The following is a 19,981-nucleotide window of genomic DNA, read 5'->3' on the forward strand; positions in this document are numbered from 1 at the left end:
TTGGCGGTATTACTGCTTTCTGACCATCTTTGAGCTACGCACCGCCCCTCCGACCTGTAAATCTCTCTTGCATTCAGTGGAGCGAGCGGCTCTGACAGGCACTATCAACTGGCCGATCTGCGCGATCCTGGGCTGGATCAAGGGGGAGGAATGGGGACAGTCAGTTGCGAAGGCGACATCACCCGAGCGCTTATATGTCAGAAAGCGAACACTCCGCTAGATGATGTCGTTTGTGTTTTCGCATCGTGGCAACAGTTTGGGGACTTGAAATAGACTGATGGTTTTTGAATGGCAGAAGCTATCGATGAAATTGGTGTTTAGAAAAGTGAAATCAATTTTCCGCTGTTAATCGACCGAATCCCTGGATGGAAGACGACTTGAGAGGTCGGACAGAAACTGTTTGAAGAAAACAGCCCTTTTTCAATGTCGCTGCGCCTATCATAATCTGAAACATCATTGGCAGCCTCGACGGCTGCTAGATGAGACAGTCCATCTTTGCCATGGCATTGGTCCTGAAAAACTCGGAAAAGCTCTCAAAATGAAAAGCGCTCAACGTTAGTCATTACTGCGGATTTAAATGCCTCTCGCGAATGGACACCGACCGGCTATTTCGGTCCAGTTAGTGCGTGTTGCGTTTTCGACTGTCGTGGAAATCTGAAATAGATTGAAATAAACATACAATTAATTAAGTGCGGGTGAGAATATACAACGCATAGTTTTTCTAAAGCAATATGGCTGGTGAGTGGGGCTGGGGACGCTGGCATAGGCTCTCCAAGGCTCCTAGATGCTAGCTGAGGCGGACGCCACCGTTACCCATGGAAGCGGCAACTCTATGATGAGTAGAAATAACTATTTTAACAAAAATCCGGACTCCTCGATCTCTATGTCCAAGATGGACGTGATCATCCCCTTCTCGCCAGACGTGCCCTGCGACAACAATGGGCAGCGCATGTGGTGGGCATTCCTCGCCTCCTCCATGGTCACGTTTTTCGGGGGTCTCTTCATCATTCTCCTGTGGAGGACCCTCAAATACCTGTGGACCGTCTGCTGCCACTGTAACATCAAAAAGAAGGTAATGACAAACACCTCAACGGTTTGTTATTGATGTGGCGCTCATATTATAATGGCAAGTTGTGCATAATGTCACATTTACGGTGATAGATATTACGCCACTGTCTGTCTTGACACATTTTACTGTCCACCGTTGTCATCCATTGTTTATAAAAGCTCCCCGGCCTGGGCTGGGGTGGTTGATTTACCATGGCATATTGACTTGGAGTCCAATTCGTGTTGTTGCATTAGCCTTCACTGGGATAGTGACTCACCATCAACTTATAGTGTTGATTTACATTTGGTTGAGTTGTCAACTAACGTTTATTCAACGTAAAATCAACAAAACATGTTATTGGATTTAGGTTAAAGGTAGGGTGAAAAAAATAGTGAAGTTTTCCACATTGTTGAAATGATGTGGAAACAACGTTGATTTTTTTTTTCCAAGTGGGTAGGCTGAGGAGCTGTCAACTACCCTATAGCTAGAAAACTTTCACCAACATACAATAACAGGCCAGTCTATGTGGTAGGGGAGTACACCTAATATAGGCTGCAAAATTCTCTATTTTATCTTATTTTATGGTAATATTCCAGGCCCCTGGGAAACCAGTTATTACATGTTTTTCAGTAGAGTTAATACTTTGTATATTTCAGTAGAATCAATTATTGGTATATTTCAGTATTCTGTGTCTGTGAAATGCCCTGTGTTGTTGCTTGATGAATGTAACCTGGATGGCTGATCTGAAAATAGACTGTATGGATGCCCCTGCTGTGCTGCCTGCCTAGTTGGTTTGTTCCAGTGCAACAGTAGGCTAGGGGTGGCCCACATAAAGAATGAATCATGTATGAATCACCTGTGGGTAAACGGCTGCTTCAGTTTGCTATCACTCCGTGTTGTATAGGGCACAAGTGGTCCTCTTGTTGGTTTAGCTGGATAGTTCTAGACCTCCGAGGTGGGCACCTCACAGATCAAATCAAATTGCACACGTAATACACCGCTGCAACTCCAAGAGCATTTCATTGTTTTCTCCAGTCTGCACAGATGATGCTGTCGGGTTAAAAAAACCTGTTTTAGGAAGTCAGTCGGTCTCAACTTACTGGGAGCATAATATAATAACATGCAATTTATACATTTGGTGCATCAGACGTTTTCCTCTTATGTCAGTCACTGACAGTCACTAACATTTTCAATTTACAGTAAGTTAGTCTTGCCAGTTATATAAGTGTCCAGCGACATTGACCTCCAGGGACCCCCATTGATTTTGTTAGTCACTCTCACTCAGATATCATATGAACATGGCTTAAGTCGTTGCAAAATGTGTATAATTACAAGAAATAAGTTTTGAAATTGCACCCCCCCAAAAAAGGTTGCGAGAGTGAGAAAGAGGGCCCTTTCTGCCCCTCTGCAAAGTCCTCCTGGCATAGGGTGGGGGGACGGCCCCTTTCCGCCCCTCTGCAAAGTCCTCCTGGCATAGGGTGGGGGGACGGCCCCTTTCCGCCCATCTCTGTTGGGTGTTGTATTGTGACAGCCAGGGGCATCAGAGGGATGACAGCAGGACAGGCAGAGGGCACTCTTTCCATCCACCCTCCTCCTATCCTCCAGCCTCCACCATCCCTTAATTTCAACTTCACATTTTTTTTTTCACATGCACAAGTACAGTGTAATACAGAGTTGCCACCCCCTTTGTTGCTATAACAGCCTTCACTCCTCTGGGAAGGCTCTCCACTAGATGTTGGGATATTGCTGCAGGGACTTGCTTCCATTCAGCCACAAGACCATTGGTGAGGTTGGGCACTGATGTTGGGCGATTAGGCCTGGCTCGCAGTCGGCTTTCCAATTCATGCCAAAGGTGTTCAATGGGGTTGAGGTCAGGGCTCTGTGCAGGCCAGTCAAGTTCTTCCACACCGATCTCGACAAACCTTTTCTGTATGGACCTAGCTTTGTGCACAGGGGTATTGTCATGCTGAAACAGAAAAGGGTCGTCTGCAAACTGTTGCCACAAAGTTGGAAGCACAGAATTGTCTAGAATGTCATCATATGCTATAGCTTTAAGATTTTCCTAGCCCGAATCATGACAACAACCCCAGACCATTATTCCACCTCCACCAAACTTTACAGTTGACACTGCATTGGGGCAGATAGCGTTCTCCTGGCATCCGCCAAACCCAGATTTGTCCTTCGGACTGCTAGATGATGAAGCGTGATTCATCACTCCAGATAACTAATTTCCACTGATCCAGAGTCCAATGGCGGCTAGCTTTTCCCCACTCCAGCCGACGCTTGGCATTGCACATGGTGATCTTAGGCTTGTGTGCGGCTGCTCGGCCATGGTAAACAATTTCAAGAAGCTCCCGACGAACAGTTATTGTGCTGACGTTGCTTCCAGAGGAACTTTGGAACTCAGTAGTGAGTGTTGCAACCTAGGACAGACAAATTTTACAAGCTTCAGCGCTTCACTGTTCCACTCTGTGAGTTTGTGGTCTACCATTTCCCAGGCTGAGCTGTTGTTGCTCCTACACGTTTCCACTTCACAATAACAACACTTAGAGCTGTTAACTCTCCTGTGACGATCTGAAGGTTCAGGTTGGGAGTGGGAAGTTGGCTGTTTTATGGTCTGTCATAAAACACGCTGCCCCTATGCTCTGTAGTGTTGGAGATTGGAATGTAAACTGTGGAACACAGAGAAACCCTTGGACATCAAAAGTTTGAATAATGAAATAAATGTTCTATTTTTGATAATGTGGGAGTGGTCTGTGGACACTTAAGGAACAGTCATGACGAGTGTGTTTCATTTGGTGATCTCATGAAGGACAGGAAACCCACATTACTGTATTTCTGTTTGTCTACACTTTTCAATGATCAGATTTACATATAGATGTTGGATAAAATGAATGAGTAAATATGAACTATTTGTGAAAAGATGTAATGTGATGTTAGCCTTCTAAATTTGAGTATGGATTTTCATATAAAGTTGAACTAGTCAGTGACCATGCCCCCATGAGGCCAGACATGACATCATGTGTCATGGAATCGTCCCTTTTTCCACAGAGTATAAAACCCACTACCTAAAAAATTGACATGAATTCAGAGAACGCCAGGACGGAGTCCCCACGTTGGAATGGCTACAATTCTATAGACTATTAGACCAGAAAACATGCAGCTGACGCAACATGTGAAATGGTTAAGAACAACAACTCTGTAGTCCATGGAGACCATACAGAGTGTAGTGTTGGCTACACGGCTGGAAATGGTTCAACTCTGAGACTATCGATCACTACAGAATAAGAGCAAATCCTAGACGTAGAATTACTAGTCTGCAGCTGGAAATGACATAAGTCTAGTACGAGAATACCGACGTCCGCTGAATAATCTATTCTATGCTACGTCTGGCGTATCCATTACAACAGACACTATCCAGAGCTGCGGAGAAAGTGACAACTACGAAAGACATTGACTCCTGGGGAAGTTAACCAGAGACTCTCTGATAAACTGACTGGCAATACGGACCAGCAATTCCAACAGAGAAGACGACAATATATACGTTGCAATTATTCTCGAATGAGCGGCCGTTCATGTGCAAAGGATTAGCAGTTCAATTAATTTAATTATCAACTGTGTGTAGTGAATCAATTTAGTCTTTCCCACTCTTATCTGTCCCCACCCCTTTCATTGTCTACCAAGCCGTCATATGGGTTTAGCCCACTAGGGACATATCAATGCATTGTGTTATTAACCAATATCTATTGTTTGTTTTATGTATTTCTGTGGTTATTTCGTTAATCAGTAAATAAATAATTAAGCCAATTTATATATCGATGATTCATCATTTAGGCTAGGGTTCATGCAGATATCCAAGGGTTTGCGACGTTCAGTAATGAGAACTCATGAGGTAATAATGATACATTCATAGAAGACTAATCGATAAGATATGAAAATATGTGAAGAGTAATTTCGGGAATTAGAGACTCTATAAACATTTTTCCGTGGTGCCCCAAATTCCTAGTCAAAGTTTACATGATTTGTGAAATCATGTAATAATAATTACACAGGGAATAGATTTGATAAAATAGCGGTCTTCACATTTAATGATAGTCCAGACACGACACAGTTGACCAGGGCAGCTCTAGCAGGGCAGACATTTTGAGGAACTGACTTGTTGGAAAGATGGCATCCTATGATGGAGCCACGTTGAAAGTCACTGAGGTCTTCAGTACTGGCCATTCTACTGCCAGTGTTTGTTTATGGAGATTGCATGGCTGTGTGCTTGATTTGTATACACTTGTCAGCAACGTGTGTGGCTGAAATAGCTGAATCCACTCATTTGAATGCGTGTTCACATACTTTTGTGTGTGTATGTGTATATCCACTTCGTCCTATAGTAGTATGTATGTGGACCTAGACTTGGCTCTCTGGTACCGCTTGCCGTGTGTTAGCAGAGAGAACTGTCTATGACTTGGGTGACTGGAGTCTTTGACCATTTTTTGGGCCTTCCTCTGACACAGGCTTCCTCTTTAGAAGATGACAGATTGTGTTGAACCCCTTAAGCCGATTTTGGGGGATGTGAAACTGGGCATTATGATGTTTGTTAACGTGACGATGGTGTGTCCCTTCTGGTTAGGAGTAATTAAAGGATAGAAACCTAATTTGAGAAACATGCGTGAAACTACTTCACCATTGAATCGTGCATTGGTCTCAATAGGAAATTCGCGCTAAGATTTGAGTTGCAGTTTCCTGCATCTGAAGTTAGGATTATGCCAGGGAGAGCTATAGGTCTAACAGCTTATCTTTCCTGTATTCCCTTTGAATTACCAGCGTCAACACATCACCCAGGCCAGCCAGCCAACCAGGCAGCCCAGCTGAAACACTTGGCTTTGTACCTGGGGAGCGGTTCTAACGCAACCATGCCTGACCTGGGTCTCTGGATGGATCACCTGCCTTTCTCAATATAATGTATAAAGATATTCAGGGTGAAGGCAGGGTAGAGTGGTGCTAGTCCTCGGGGGTGACTTTGGGGGGAGGGGTTGGTTTGACACTTGGCCACAGAGGGAACAGGCTTGTTGGGAGCATTAAGGAGGGAAACCGGATCCGTGTTCAGCTGACTGGCGAGGCCGGCTCCGTTGGCATGGTGTTAGTAACGGGATTCAGGGCAGCGGGGGCCTCTGGCACTGGGGATACTGGGCATCAGGGGGAAACTAATGGCTGCGGGGGGGGGGTGATGCGTGTGTGAGGTGGTGTTGCATTTCATTCCCTTACCCCCTCTCTGTACCATCCCTGGGACATGTCCCGATACTGTTAAATGGCTTCCTCTCTTCATCTATTTTAACCTCATCTCCCTCCCTTCCTGATCACTGGATGGGCACTCAACTCAGGGCTCTCACCTATCACATTCACTCAGGCAGGTGTTTTCTGCAGGGGAACATTTTAAAGCTTTTTGGTCACATCCACATGTGCAATAAAGTACAGTGAAATGCTTAACTTGCGAGCTCTTTCCCAACAATGGAGAAAGAAGGTTGTAATATTGATATGAAATAAAACACGTGAAATGTGAGAGAAGAAACAGGATAATGCAGTTCTAAAGCTATATACAGGGGTACCTATTATTTTCTCTTAGTGTCCCAGTGTTGCTGACTTGTACTTCCTACTTTGTACTTCCTACGACCAGACTGGGTGTCTGGGGACTCCATGCAAGGTTTAGACCAGGACACACACACTGGAATGGGAGCAGAGTGCCAGCAGTACATTGGGAGACAGCCTGAGAGGTGGTGCTGCAGTTTGTTTGTTTTTAAAGGGGCACTATGCAGTGATCTCTCTGCCATTTCCTGGTTGCTAAAATTCTAATAGTTCGCCTAATTTCAGATTTTGTGACAAAACAAGCAATCATTGTGTAGAGAATCATTGTACTATTTAAAACGTTGTAAATAATATTTTCCTTAACCAAAAATATTGTGTATTCGGCCGTTTTTGAAGAAAAACAAAAGGGAAGCATAGAAAAAGCACCCGACCCTTACCAATAAATGCAGTGAGAAATACAATTGAGAAATAACTTTAAAAAGGTCATAATAAATATCACATGCCTTTTCAAAATGTGCATTGGTCCATTCATCTGAACTGTGAATGAGCACTGGACAATTTCCTGACCTTTTGCTGTCCACTGTAGCCTACTGTATGTGTTGTCCCTCCCTATGGCCTGGCTGCTACAGTAGGCTGTCAGTGGTTGACTTCGATGCGTTGTGTCATGTGTTGTTGATACTGGAATGGAGTCGGCAGCGTGCCTCCCAGCCGTCCAACCAGGGCGTGATAAGTTTCTACTCACTGACACACATGCCCCTCTCTCCTGCTCTGGGAATAACATGCCCCTCTCCTGCTCCTGCTCTGGGAATAACATGCCCCTCTCTCCTGCTCTGGGAATAACATGCCCCTCTCTCCTGCTCTGGGAATAACATGCCCCTCTCTCTCTCTGGGAATAACATGCCCCTCTCTCCTGCTCTGGGAATAACATGCCCCTCTCTGCTCTGGGAATAACTCTGCTCTGGGAATAACATGCCCCTCTCTCCTGCTCTGGGAATAACATGCCCCTCTCTCCTGCTCTGGGAATAACATGCCCTCTCTCCTGGAATAACATGCCCCTCTCTCCTGCTCTGGGAATAACATGCCCCTCTCTCCTGCTCTGGGAATAACATGCCCCTCTCTCCTGCTCTGGGAATAACATGCCCCTCTCTTGCTCTCCTGCATGCCCCTGCTCTGGGAATAACATGCCCCTCTCTCCTGCTCTGGGAATAACATGCCCCTCTCTCCTGCTCTGGGAATAACATGCCCCTCTCTCCTGCTCTGGGAATAACATGCCCCTCTCTCCTGCTCTGGGAATAACATGCCCCTCTCTCCTGCTCTGGGAATAACATGCCCCTCTCTCCTGCTCTGGGAATAACATGCCCCTCTCTCCTGCTCTGGGAATAACATGCCCCTCTCTCCTGCTCTGGGAATAACATGCCCCTCTCTCCTGCTCTGGGAATAACATGCCCCTCTCTCCTGCTCTGGGAATAACATGCCCCTCTCTCCTGCTCTGGGAATAACATGCCCCTCTCTCCTGCTCTGATGTCCTGGGTTTGGATCAGATACATTTCACCATAAAAAAGCACCTTTATAATAGAAGCATTACATGCATAATGGTTTTTCTGCTCTGGGAATAACATGCCCTCTCTCTTGCTTACCCTTTCCTGCTCTGGGAATAACATGGCTCTGGGAATTTTCTCTTGCTCTGAACATTCTCTCCTGCTCTGGGAATAACATTACAGCCTACTGCTGTGCTCTGGGAATAACATGCACATTGCCTGCTCTGGGACGCTTATAATGTGAATGAAAAAGCCTAATAGTTCATCAACATTTTCCTGCTCTGGGAAACATGCTAAACGTTCTGATCTGTTCCTGCTCTGGCAGCTCTGGGAATAACATGCCCTCTCTCCTGCTCTGGGAATAACATGCCCCTCTCTCCTGCTCTGGGAATAACATGCCCCTCTCTCCTGCTCTGGGAATAACAATGTGTTTTTGATGCTGGTGGTTGTAGTAATTTTGGATCTGTTTGGAATATTTATTTCTCGCTCAGAATAGAATAGGTCAACTTTTGTACTATGGGGGACAGTAGATTGACCGAGGCTAATAACATGCTTTTGCTCTTCATTAGGCCTACTAATCTTGTTGGCTGACAAAGTAAATATAGACAGTTATCCCAATGTTTTTATTATGCACCTTGGAATTGGATAAGGATGCGCGCAGTCGCGATGTGTCTGAGAAACCCATTTTCTTGATGGAGAGCCGTGTGAGTGAGATGCTTTGGAGCTGGCAGCATTTAGGATGGAGGGCAGCAAAGGGCATGGATTTTTGTTTAGGGTGCACTATGGCCACACAAAGGGCATGGATTGTTTTAGGGTGCACTATAGCCACACAAAGGGCATGGATTGTTTTAGGGTGCACTATGGCCACACAAAGGGCATGGATTGTTTTTTCTTGATGGAGAGCCGTGCACTATGGCCAAAGGGCACAAAGGGCATGGATTGTTTTAGGGTGCACTATGGCCACACAAAGGGCATGGATTGTTTTAGGGTGCACTATGGCCACACAAAGGGCATGGATTGTTTTAGGGTGCACTGGATTGTTTTAGGGTGGCCACACAAAGGGCATGGATTGTTTTAGGGTGCACTATGGCCACACAAAGGGCATGGATTGTTTTAGGGTGCACTATGGCCACACAAAGGGCATGGATTGTTTTAGGGTGCACTATGGCCACACAAAGGGCATGGATTGTTTTAGGGTGCACTATGGCCACACAAAGGGCATGGATTGTTTTAGGGTGCTCATATCCCCCATCACATCCCCCGTCTGCTAAATGACTTAAATGTAAATGTAAATATCCCCCGTCACATCCCCCATCATATCCCCCATCACATCCCCCGTCACATCCCCCATCACATGGAGATTTGAGGTCATTTCAGTGGAATGTGCTTATTTAGGTTTGGTATTGTCAGTGTTCGCCACAATAGCAGCGCCATTGTCGGTTACTGATACTGTCTAGAGTGCCTCATTCTAAATATCACAGGGGGAATGATGGACTCTGCATGGTCTGTCAGGATATAGGATATGAGACCCATTTTCACCCTCTCAGAAGCATCTCCTGCTAATTGTTCTGTTTGTTTGAGTGAGTCTTAGTTTGTGTGTGTGTGCATATTTGTGTACTGTTAAATAAAAGCTCCTCTATTCTGCCAGCACAGATCAACCCTGAATGCAAGTTGACTAGCTGAGACAGACATATTATGCACAATGCCATCCTGAGTGCCAGTTTGGTCTCGTTGGAACAATGTGCCTATGGAAATGTCCTGTCTGTTCTCTCCGCTATCACACGGGAACAGTGACCGGACACTGCTGGGACACGCAAAGCAATAGCCTGCTGCTCTCTTCTGGTGCTGCTGCTTATTATTACTAAGCCATAGCCAGCCATCACCCTCTCACACTGCGCCCCCCAGTCTCCCCATTCCCTCCCCCATTCTCAACCCCCTAGCAGCCAGGAAGGGAAGGTAGCAAACCAGTGATCTGCAGAAATCAAAATGTGCTTAACGTCATAATTGGTACTTTGAGCTGTGTGCAGTGATGCAGAGAAAGAGAGTGAAATAGGGCGGGAGAGAGAGAGAAAGGAAGGAAAGAAGAGAAAGAGGGAGGGATTGGTGGTGGGAAGGAGGGAGGGAGGCAGGCAGTGTAGAGAACATGACTGTGACCTTCAGGAATCTCAGTGGTGCCACCTCGGCTCTGTTTGCTCAGATATCAGACTAGCTGTGTGACGACAACAGGGCTCTGATGGGTATCTAGCTAGACCCAGAGGGCAAACATGCAGGCTGGGCTGTCATGTAAAAAGAAAAGGAAAAGCTTCACTCTCTAGTTGCTCCAATGCAATCATTTATTCATCAATGTCAGATTGCATGGTGAATCTGGGGTGCTCAGAACAAGAGTTAAGAAAAGCATGGAACTGCTGGCGCTGTTCAACATCACTCTTCCATTGAAAAAATATCATCAATGTGCTGTTTCCAAATAATGATGTTGGACAACATTTATAATTACATTTTTTGAGAGGAATGAGAATTGACAGTTTATCCATGTAACCCTCATACAAATTATCATATGGGCTGTCATGTAAAAACTCCATTAGCCTCCCATCAACATGCTAACAGCTAACTTGTTGTTAGCCTAACTTATTGTTAGCCTCATGGCAAGGCAGCTAACTTATTGTTAGCCTCATGGCAAGGCAGAAATGCTGTTTTGTCTTATATCATCTTGTCATTTTGCTTTTCCTTCTGTTCGTTTCCCCTGCTGGTCTTATTAGGTTCGTTCCCTTTTTCTATCCCTCTCTCTCCCCTCCCTCTCTCTCCTCTCTCTATCGTTCCGTTCCTGCTCCCAGCTGTTCCTATTCCCCTAATCATCATTTAGTCTTCCCACACCTGTTCCCGATCCTTTCCCCTGATTAGAGTCCCTATTTATTCCTTTGTGTTCCGTTCCTGTCCCGTCGGTTCCTTGTTTTGTATTCACCATGCTGTGATTGTGTTTCGCCCTGTCCTGTCGTGTTTTTTGCCTTCATCAGATGCTGCGTGTGAGCAGGTGTCTCTGTCTACTACGGCCTGCGCCTACCCGGCGACCTGCAGTCTGTGGCCGCTTCTCTTGTTATTCCCCTACAGACTAGAGGATTTCTGTTATTCCCTGTTTGGATTTGAATAAACTCTGTTTCTGTTAAGTCGCTTTTGGGTCCTCTATCACCTGCATGACAGAAGGAACCGACCAAGGAATGGACCCAGCGACTTCAGACGCTCGTTACGCCGTCGAGATCCAAGGAGCCATGCTCGGCAGACACGAGCAGGAATTGTCTGCTGCTCGCCATGCCGTGGAGAACCTGGCCGCTCAGGTTTCCGACCTCTCTGGACAGTTCCAGAGTCTACGTCTCGTGCCACCTGTTACTTCCTGGCCTGCCGAGCCTCCAGAACCTAGGGTTAATAACCCACCTTGCTACTCCGGGCAGCCCACTGAGTGCCGCTCCTTTCTCACGCAGTGTGAGATTGTGTTCTCTCTCCAACCCAACACATACTCTAGAGAGAGAGCTCGGGTTGCTTACGTCATTTCACTCCTTACTGGCCGGGCTCGAGAATGGGGCACAGCTATCTGGGAGGCAAGGGCTGATTGCTCTAACAAGTTCCAGAACTTTAAAGAGGAGATGATTCGGGTTTTTGACCGTTCAGTTTTTGGTAGGGAGGCTTCTAGGGCCCTGGCTTCCTTATGCCAAGGTGAACGGTCCATAACGGATTATTCTATTGAGTTTCGCACTCTTGCTGCCTCTATGAGTGGAACGAGCCGGCGCTGCTCGCCGTTTTCTGGAGGGACTCCACGCAGTGGTTAAGGATGAGATTCTCTCCGGGAGGTTCCTTCAGATGTGGACTTTGATTGCTCTCGCCATCCGCATAGAACGACGGGTAGATCTTCGTCACCGGGCTCGTGGAAGAGAGCTCGCATCAACGGTGTTTCCCTGCTCCGCATCGCAACCATCTCCCTCCTCTGGCTTTGAGACTGAGCCCATGCAGCTGGGAGGGATTCGCATCTCGACTAAGGAGAGGGAACGGAGGATCACCAACCGCCTGTGCCTCTATTGCGGGAGTTGCTGGACATTTTGTTAATTCATGTCCAGTAAGAGGCCAGAGCCCATCAGTAAGCGGAGGGCTACTGGTGAGCGCTACTACTCAGGTCTCTTCATCTAGATCTTGTACTACTTTGTCGGTCCATCTACGCTGACCGGTTCGGGTGCTACATGCAGTGCCTTGATTGACTCTGGGGCTGAGGGTTGTTTTGGACGAAGCATGGGTTCGGAAACATAACATTCCTTTCAGACCGTTAGACAAGCCTACGCCCATGTTTGCCTTAGATGGTAGTCATCTTCCCAGTATCAGATTTGAGACACTACCTTTAACCCTCACAGTATCTGGTAACCACAGTGAGACTATTTCTTTTTTGATTTTCCGTTCACCGTTTACACCTGTTGTTTTGGGTCATCCCTGGCTAGTATGTCATAATCCTTCTATTAATTGGTCTAGTAATTCTATCCTATCCTGGAACGTTTCTTGTCATGTGAAGTGTTTAATGTCTGCCATCCTCCCGTTTCTTCTGTCCCTACTTCTCAGGAGGAACCTGGCGATTTGACAGGAGTGCCGGAGGAATATCATGATCTGCGCACGGTCTTCAGTCGGTCCCGAGCCAACTCCCTTCCTCCTCACCGGTCGTATGATTGTAGTATTGATCTCCTTCCGGGGACCACTCCTCCTCGAGGTAGACTATACTCTCTGTCGGCTCCCGAACTAAGGCTCTCGAGGATTATTTGTCTGTGTCTCTTGACGCCGGTACCATAGTGCCTTCTTCTTCTCCGGCCGGGGCGGGGTTCTTTTTTGTTAAGAAGAAGGACGGTACTCTGCGCCCCTGCGTGATTATCGAGGGCTGAATGACATAACGGTTAAGAATCGTTATCCGCTTCCCCTTATGTCATCAGCCTTCGAGATTCTGCAGGGAGCCAGGTGCTTTACTAAGTTGGACCTTCGTAACGCTTACCATCTCGTGCGCATCAGAGAGGGGGACGAGTGGAAAACGGCGTTTAACACTCCGTTAGGGCATTTTGAGTACCGGGTTCTGCCGTTCGGTCTCGCCAATGCGCCAGCTGTTTTTCAGGCATTAGTTAATGATGTTCTGAGAGACATGCTGAACATTTTTGTTTTTGTCTATCTTGACGATATCCTGATTTTTTCTCCGTCACTCGAGATTCATGTTCAGCACGTTCGACGTGTTCTACAGCGCCTTTTAGAGAATTGTCTCTACGTAAAGGCTGAGAAGTGCTCTTTCATGTCTCCTCCGTTACTTTTCTCGGTTCCGTTATTTCCGCTGAAGGCATTCAGATGGATTCCGCTAAGGTCCAAGCTGTCAGTGATTGGCCCGCTCCAAGGTCACGTGTCGAGTTGCAGCGCTTTTTAGGTTTCGCTAATTTCTATCGGCGTTTCATTCGTAATTTCGGTCAAGTTGCTGCCCTCTCACAGCTCTTACTTCTGTCAAGACGTGTTTTAAGTGGTCCGGTTCCGCCCAGGGAGCTTTTGATCTTCTAAAAGAACGTTTTACGTCCGCTCCTATCCTCGTTACTCCTGACGTCACTAGACAATTCATTGTCGAGGTTGACGCTTCAGAGGTAGGCGTGGGAGCCATTCTATCCCAGCGCTTCCAGTCTGACGATAAGGTTCATCCTTGCGCTTATTTTTCTCATCGCCTGTCGCCATCTGAGCGCAACTATGATGTGGGTAACCGTGAACTGCTCGCCATCCGCTTAGCCCTAGGCGAATGGCGACAGTGGTTGAGGGGGCGACTGTTCCTTTTGTCGTTTGGACAGACCATAAGAACCTTGAGTACATCCGTTCTGCCAAACGACTTAATGCCCGTCAAGCTCGTTGGGCGTTGTTTTTCGCTCGTTTCGAGTTTGTGATTTCTTACCGTCCGGGTAGCAAGAACACCAAGCCTGATGCCTTATCCCGTCTGTTTAGTTCTTCTGTGGCTTCTACTGATCTCGAGGGGATTCTTCCTTATGGGCGTGTTGTCGGGTTGACAGTCTGGGGAATTGAAAGACAGGTTAAGCAAGCACTCACGCACACTGCGTCGCCGCGCGCTTGTCCTAGTAACCTCCTTTTCGTTCCTGTTTCCACTGTCTGGCTGTTCTTCAGTGGGCTCACTCTGCCAAGTTAGCTGGTCATCCCGGTGTTCGAGGCACTCTTGCGTCTATTCGCCAGCGCTTTGGTGGCCGACTCAGGAGCGTGACACGCGCCTCCGTTTCGTGGCTGCGTGTTCAGACTGCGCGCAGAAGAAGTCTGGTAATTTTTTTTTTTCTGCTTCTGCTCCTGGTCTTGCTGGGTCTCAGTCTGTTCCCTGCCATCGCATCTCTCCTGTTCTTGTTCCTGCCCTTGCTGTGTCTCAGTCTGTCCCTAGTTCTCATTTTTTTTTAGAGTAGTACCCTAGTTTCCTTTTTATCGTTTTTCGTTACGGTCCTGAGGAGAGGAGTTGGGTTCTTTCTCGGGACGTGCTGGACCGTTTGATCTATGATTTCCCGTTGCCGCCAGTGTTCCTTCCTCGAGAGCGCCAGGAGGCGCCGGTGAGTGGGGGGTACTGTCATGTTTTGTCTTATATCATCTTGTCATTTTGCTTTTCCTTCTGTTCGTTTCCCTGCTGGTCTTATTAGGTTCGTTCCCCTTTTCTATCCCTCTCTCTCCCCTCCCTCTCTCTCCTCTCTCTATCGTTCCGTTCCTGCTCCCAGCTGTTCCTATTCCCCTAATCATCATTTAGTCTTCCCACACCTGTTCCCGATCCTTTCCCCTGATTAGAGTCCCTATTTATTCCTTTGTGTTCCGTTCCTGTCCCGTCGGTTTTGTATTCACCATGCTGTGATTGTGTTTCGCCCCTGTCCTGTCGTGTTTTTTTGCCTTCATCAGATGCTGCGTGTGAGCAGGTGTCTCTGTCTACTACGGCCTGCGCCTACCCGAAGCGACCTGCAGTCTGTGGCCGCTTCTCTTGTTATTCCCCTCTACAGACTAGAGGATTTCTGTTATTCCCTGTTTGGATTTGATGAAGTACATTCTAGATTTGAAAAGCATATCTTCAATGAAGGATTTTTCTCCACAGTACTTGATCTCTCACAAGGTGGTTGGTGTGAGCTCTGACATGCTGAATCATTCCTTTACGTAGCATTCCTTTAGGTAGCACACCATGTTCAGCATTCCTTTTGGGAGCACACCATGTACAGCTTTCCTTTAGGTAGCACACCACGTACAGCATTCCTTTAGGTAGCACACCACGTACAGCATTCCTTTAGGGAGCACACCATGTACAGCATTCCTTTAGGGAGCACACCACGTACAGCATTCCTTTAGGGAACACACCATGTACAGCATTCCTTTAGGGAGCACACCATGTACAGCATTCCTTTAGGGAGCACGCCACGTACAGCATTCCTTTAGGGAACACACCACGTACAGCATTCCTTTAGGGAGCACACCATGTACAGCATTCCTTTAGGGAGCACACCACGTACAGCATTCCTTTAGGGAGCACACCATGTACAGCATTCCTTTAGGGAGCACACCATGTAAAGCATTCCTTTTGGGAGCACACCATGTACAGCATTCCTTTACGTAGCACACCATGTACAGCATTCCTTTAGGGAGCACACCATGTACAGCATTCCTTTAGGTAGCACACCATGTACAGCATTCCTTTAGGGAGCACACCATGTACAGCATTCCTTTAGGTAGCACACCATGTACAGCATTCCTTTACGTAGCACACCATGTACAGCATTCCTTTAGGGAGCACACCATGTACAGCATTCCTTTAGGTAGCACACCATGTACAGCATTCCTTTACGTAGCACACCATGTATAGCATTCCTTTAGGTAGCACATCATGTACAGCATTAAGTTCACGTGTGTTTTCCAAAGATAATTCATTAACGATGCAACCAATGTTGCTTGTTTCTATCATTGCTCATAATGAGCCTATCCATTAAGGCTGTAATCATGAAAGCTAAATCATCTCTCTAATAGCGGCCTATTTGAAAGCTGTCTTTAATTCTCCCAATACCACTTAATAGAATGTCTTCTTCTGCAGGCCAGGCCTGCTTAGTTGTTCACTGCTCTATAGATGGGATGTCATAAGGCATGGCTGAGAGAGTGGACTGCCTGGGAGTATGCTCATTCTCTCACACTCAGAACTATATAGATTCTATAGATTGTAGCCCTTTAGTACCCTTTATGTTGAACCTTCATCCTGGGATGTTATTTAACACTGAGAACCTACAGGGATGTTCTAGATGGAATCCTGAGAACCTGCAGAGATGCCCAGGGACCCTACTCTGGTTCTCACAAAAACAAAACGGTTGGAACTCATCAGACAAAAGGACAGATTTCCACCGGTCTGTTTATTTAAATGTTTTATTTGACCTTTATTTAACTAGGCAAGTCAGTTAACAAATTCTTATTTACAACGACGGCCTACCAAAAAGCCTCCTGCGGGGACGGGGCCTGGGATTAAAAATAAATAATAAATACATTATAAATACAGAATTTAACACACATCACAACAAGAGAGACAATACTTCATAAAGGGAGACCTAACAGGCTGACTACACTGCTCACGTCGTGTGAGTGTTCCAAAATAAATGTAGAAATCTATATTATTTAATCATTGCACCCACACTGCTCGCGCGCGCCAATGAGCGTCTGTGTTGCCAAGGGCTAAAATAGAAGTCAGTTCTATTTCTGGCGCAGATCGCGTTGCAAGTCCTGCTTCTCCCATCTCCTCATTGGTTTATAGAAGCAGGTAACCACGTGCCATCTCCTCATTGGTTATACCCACGAGGGTGACTGAAAAACGAACGAGGTCAGTGGCGGTAATGCACCTAATTTATGAAAGTTGCCAATATAAAGTTCAGAGAAGAAAAGGCCTCGAAGGAGGAGAGATGACTAGAAATGATTCGGTTGACCTTTTTTTTGTGTGGATTAATTGGTGGAGTAGAGGACCTTGTGCATTTCTGGCAAAATAACTCAATATTTATATCCCAGGACAAATTAGCTAGCAACAGCAAGCTAGCTAAATAGGAAGAATTAGCTAGCAAGTGCAAGCTAGCTAGCTAAATTGCCATTAATGGTGAATGCTTTTGGACCTGTCCCCAAATTAATATAATAATAAAATAATAATAATAATAATAATAAAAAAATAATATAATAAAATCATTGTTTTGTTTTGATATTTTAACCTGCGTGTCGTGATCGCGTTTGGTGTAGGGGGGACAAAATACATTTATACACGATGGCGCACGCCCGCAGCCGGTTTGGGTTCCATGTAAGACAACAACATAGGAAGGCAGCAACACATGACAACTCAGCATGGTAGCACCACAACATAACAACAACATGGTAGCAGCACAAAACATGGTACAAACATTATTGGCCACAGACAACAGCAAGAAGGTAGAAACAACAATACATCACACAAAGCAGCCACAACTGTCAGTAAGAGTGTCCATGATTTGAGTTTTCGAATGAAGAGATTGTGATAAAACTGTCTAGTTTGAGTATTTGTTGCAGCTCGTTCCAGTCCCTAGCTGCAGCGAACTGAAAGACGAGCGACCCAGGCATTGTGTGCTTTGGGGACCTTTAACAGAATGTGACTGGCAGAACGGGTGTTGTATGTGGTGGATGAGGGCTGCAGTAGATATCTCAGATAGGGGGGAGTGAGGCCTAAGAAGGTTTTATATATACGCATCAACCAGTGGGCCTTGCGACGGGTTTACAGAGATGACCAGTTTACAGAGGAGTATAGCGTGCAGTGATGTGTCCTATAAGGAGGATTGGTGGCAAATCTGATGCCCGAATGGCAAAGAACATCTAGCCGCTCGAGAGCACCCTTACCTGCCAATCTCCATAATCTCCATAATCTAGCATGGGTAGGATGGTCATCTGAATCAGGGTTAGTTTGGAAGCTGGGGTGAAAGATGAGCGATTAAGTGTAGATTTAACTTTAGCCTGCAGCTTTGATATGTACTGAGAGAAGGACAGTGCACTGTCAAGCCATACTCCCAAGTACGTGTATGAAGTGACGACCTCAAGCGCTAAACCAGGGGTGCACAATTAGAATTCAAAGATGTCCAGTGACTAACATTGTCTCCCCCCAAAGGTCCAAACCATTTAAAATGTCTAACGTGCGCTATGATTTGGGGGCATATGTAGTTCTTGTATATGTATAGCTAATAAACAAAGTACTACATTTCAACAATATTTATTGCACATTTTCAATGCAGACACATTAAACATGAGGTAAAATAAATATGTGGCTTAAGCGTAAATATAAGTACACCTATCACAAATGCTCTCATTTCAAGCAAAACAAGACTGCATCTTCACAAAACATTTGTGCCTGTTTCTGAAAAAAGTGCTTTGATTTTTGAACAAATAACAAACCACAGGTTTATATTTATCTTTCCTACTCTCTCCCACTTCACTTCTCCATCTGTCTTCTTTAGTGAGAGAAATGGGCTGTTGCTTGCCCTGCCAGTCATTTGAACCTTGGCTGGAATGGAGTCGGTGCCATTCTTATGCACATATGTATAGTTGAAGATTACATACAACTGAGCCAAATACATTTAAATTAAGTTTTTCACAGTTCCTGACATTTAATCATAGTAAAAATTCCCTGTATTAGGTCAGTTAGAATCACCACTTTATTTTAGGAATGTGAAATGTCATTACATTTCCAGTGGGTCAGAAGTTTACATACACTGGTAGCATTGCCTTTAAATTGTTTAACTTCCACAAGCTTCCCACAATAAGTTGGATGAATTTTGTCCCATTCCTCCTGACAGAGCTGGTGTAACTGAGTCAAGTTTGTAGGCCTTCTTGCTCGCACACACTTTTTCAGTTCTGCCCACAAATGTTCTACAGGATTGAAGTCAGGGCTTTGTGACGGCCACTTGACTTTGTTGTCCTTAAGCCATTTTGCCACAACTTTGGAAGTATGCTTGGGGTCATTGGGGTGGCAGGGTAGCCTAGTGGTTAGTAACCGGAAGGTTGCAAGTTCAAATCCCCGAGCTGACAAGGTACAAATCTGTCGTTCTGCCCCTAAACAGGCAGTTAACCCACTGTTCCTAGGCTGTCATTGAAAATAAGAATTTGTTCTCAACTGACTTGCCTAGTTAAATAAAGGTAAAATAAAATTTAAAAAAATAAAATTGTCCATTTGGAAGTTCCATTTGTGACCAAGCTTTAACTTCCTGACTGATGTCTTGAGATGTTGCTTCAATATATCCACATCATTGTAGCGCTCACTTCTGTTGCCATGAAGTGCTTTTAAAGGCTAATCATGGCTCACATCAACACTATCATCCCAGAAATGCTAGACCCACTCCAATTTGCATACCGCGACAATAGATACACAAATGATGCGATCTCTATTGCACTCCACATTGCCCTTTCCCACCTGGACAAACGGAACACCTATATGCGAATGCTATTCATTGACTACAGCTCAGCGTTCAACACCATAGTGCCCTCAAAGCTCATCAATAAGTTAAGGACCCTGGGATCCTGGACGGGCACATCTGCCACAATGATCCTCAACACAGGGGCCCCTCAGGGGTGCGTGCTCAGCCCCCTTCTGTACTCCATGTTCAATCATGACTGCACGGCCAGGCACAACTCCAACACATCATTAAATTTGCCGATGATACAACAGTGGTAGGTCTGATCACCGACAACAACGAGACAGCCTATAGGAGGAGGTCAGAGACCTGGCCGTGTGGTGCCAGGACAAAAACCTCTCCCTTAACGTGAT

The 19,981-nt window shown here is 45.9% G+C and overlaps 1 protein-coding gene across 3 annotated transcripts in view; it reads left to right on the forward strand.

The window, feature by feature from the left end:
• Window positions 1–19,981, forward strand: part of LOC124041120 (calcium-activated potassium channel subunit alpha-1-like) — a 342,355-nt gene continuing 322,374 nt past the window's right edge. For all 3 annotated transcript variants that reach the window (XM_046358328.1, XM_046358326.1, XM_046358327.1), the window contains exon 1: window positions 1–1,072. In XM_046358328.1, coding sequence (XP_046214284.1) covers window positions 785–1,072 — 288 coding nt within the window. In that variant the 5' untranslated portion in view covers window positions 1–784. The remainder of the gene's footprint in view (window positions 1,073–19,981) is intronic.

Source organism: Oncorhynchus gorbuscha, linkage group LG08 (genome assembly GCF_021184085.1).
Source record: "Oncorhynchus gorbuscha isolate QuinsamMale2020 ecotype Even-year linkage group LG08, OgorEven_v1.0, whole genome shotgun sequence".
Classification (NCBI taxonomy): Eukaryota; Metazoa; Chordata; class Actinopteri; order Salmoniformes; family Salmonidae; genus Oncorhynchus; species Oncorhynchus gorbuscha.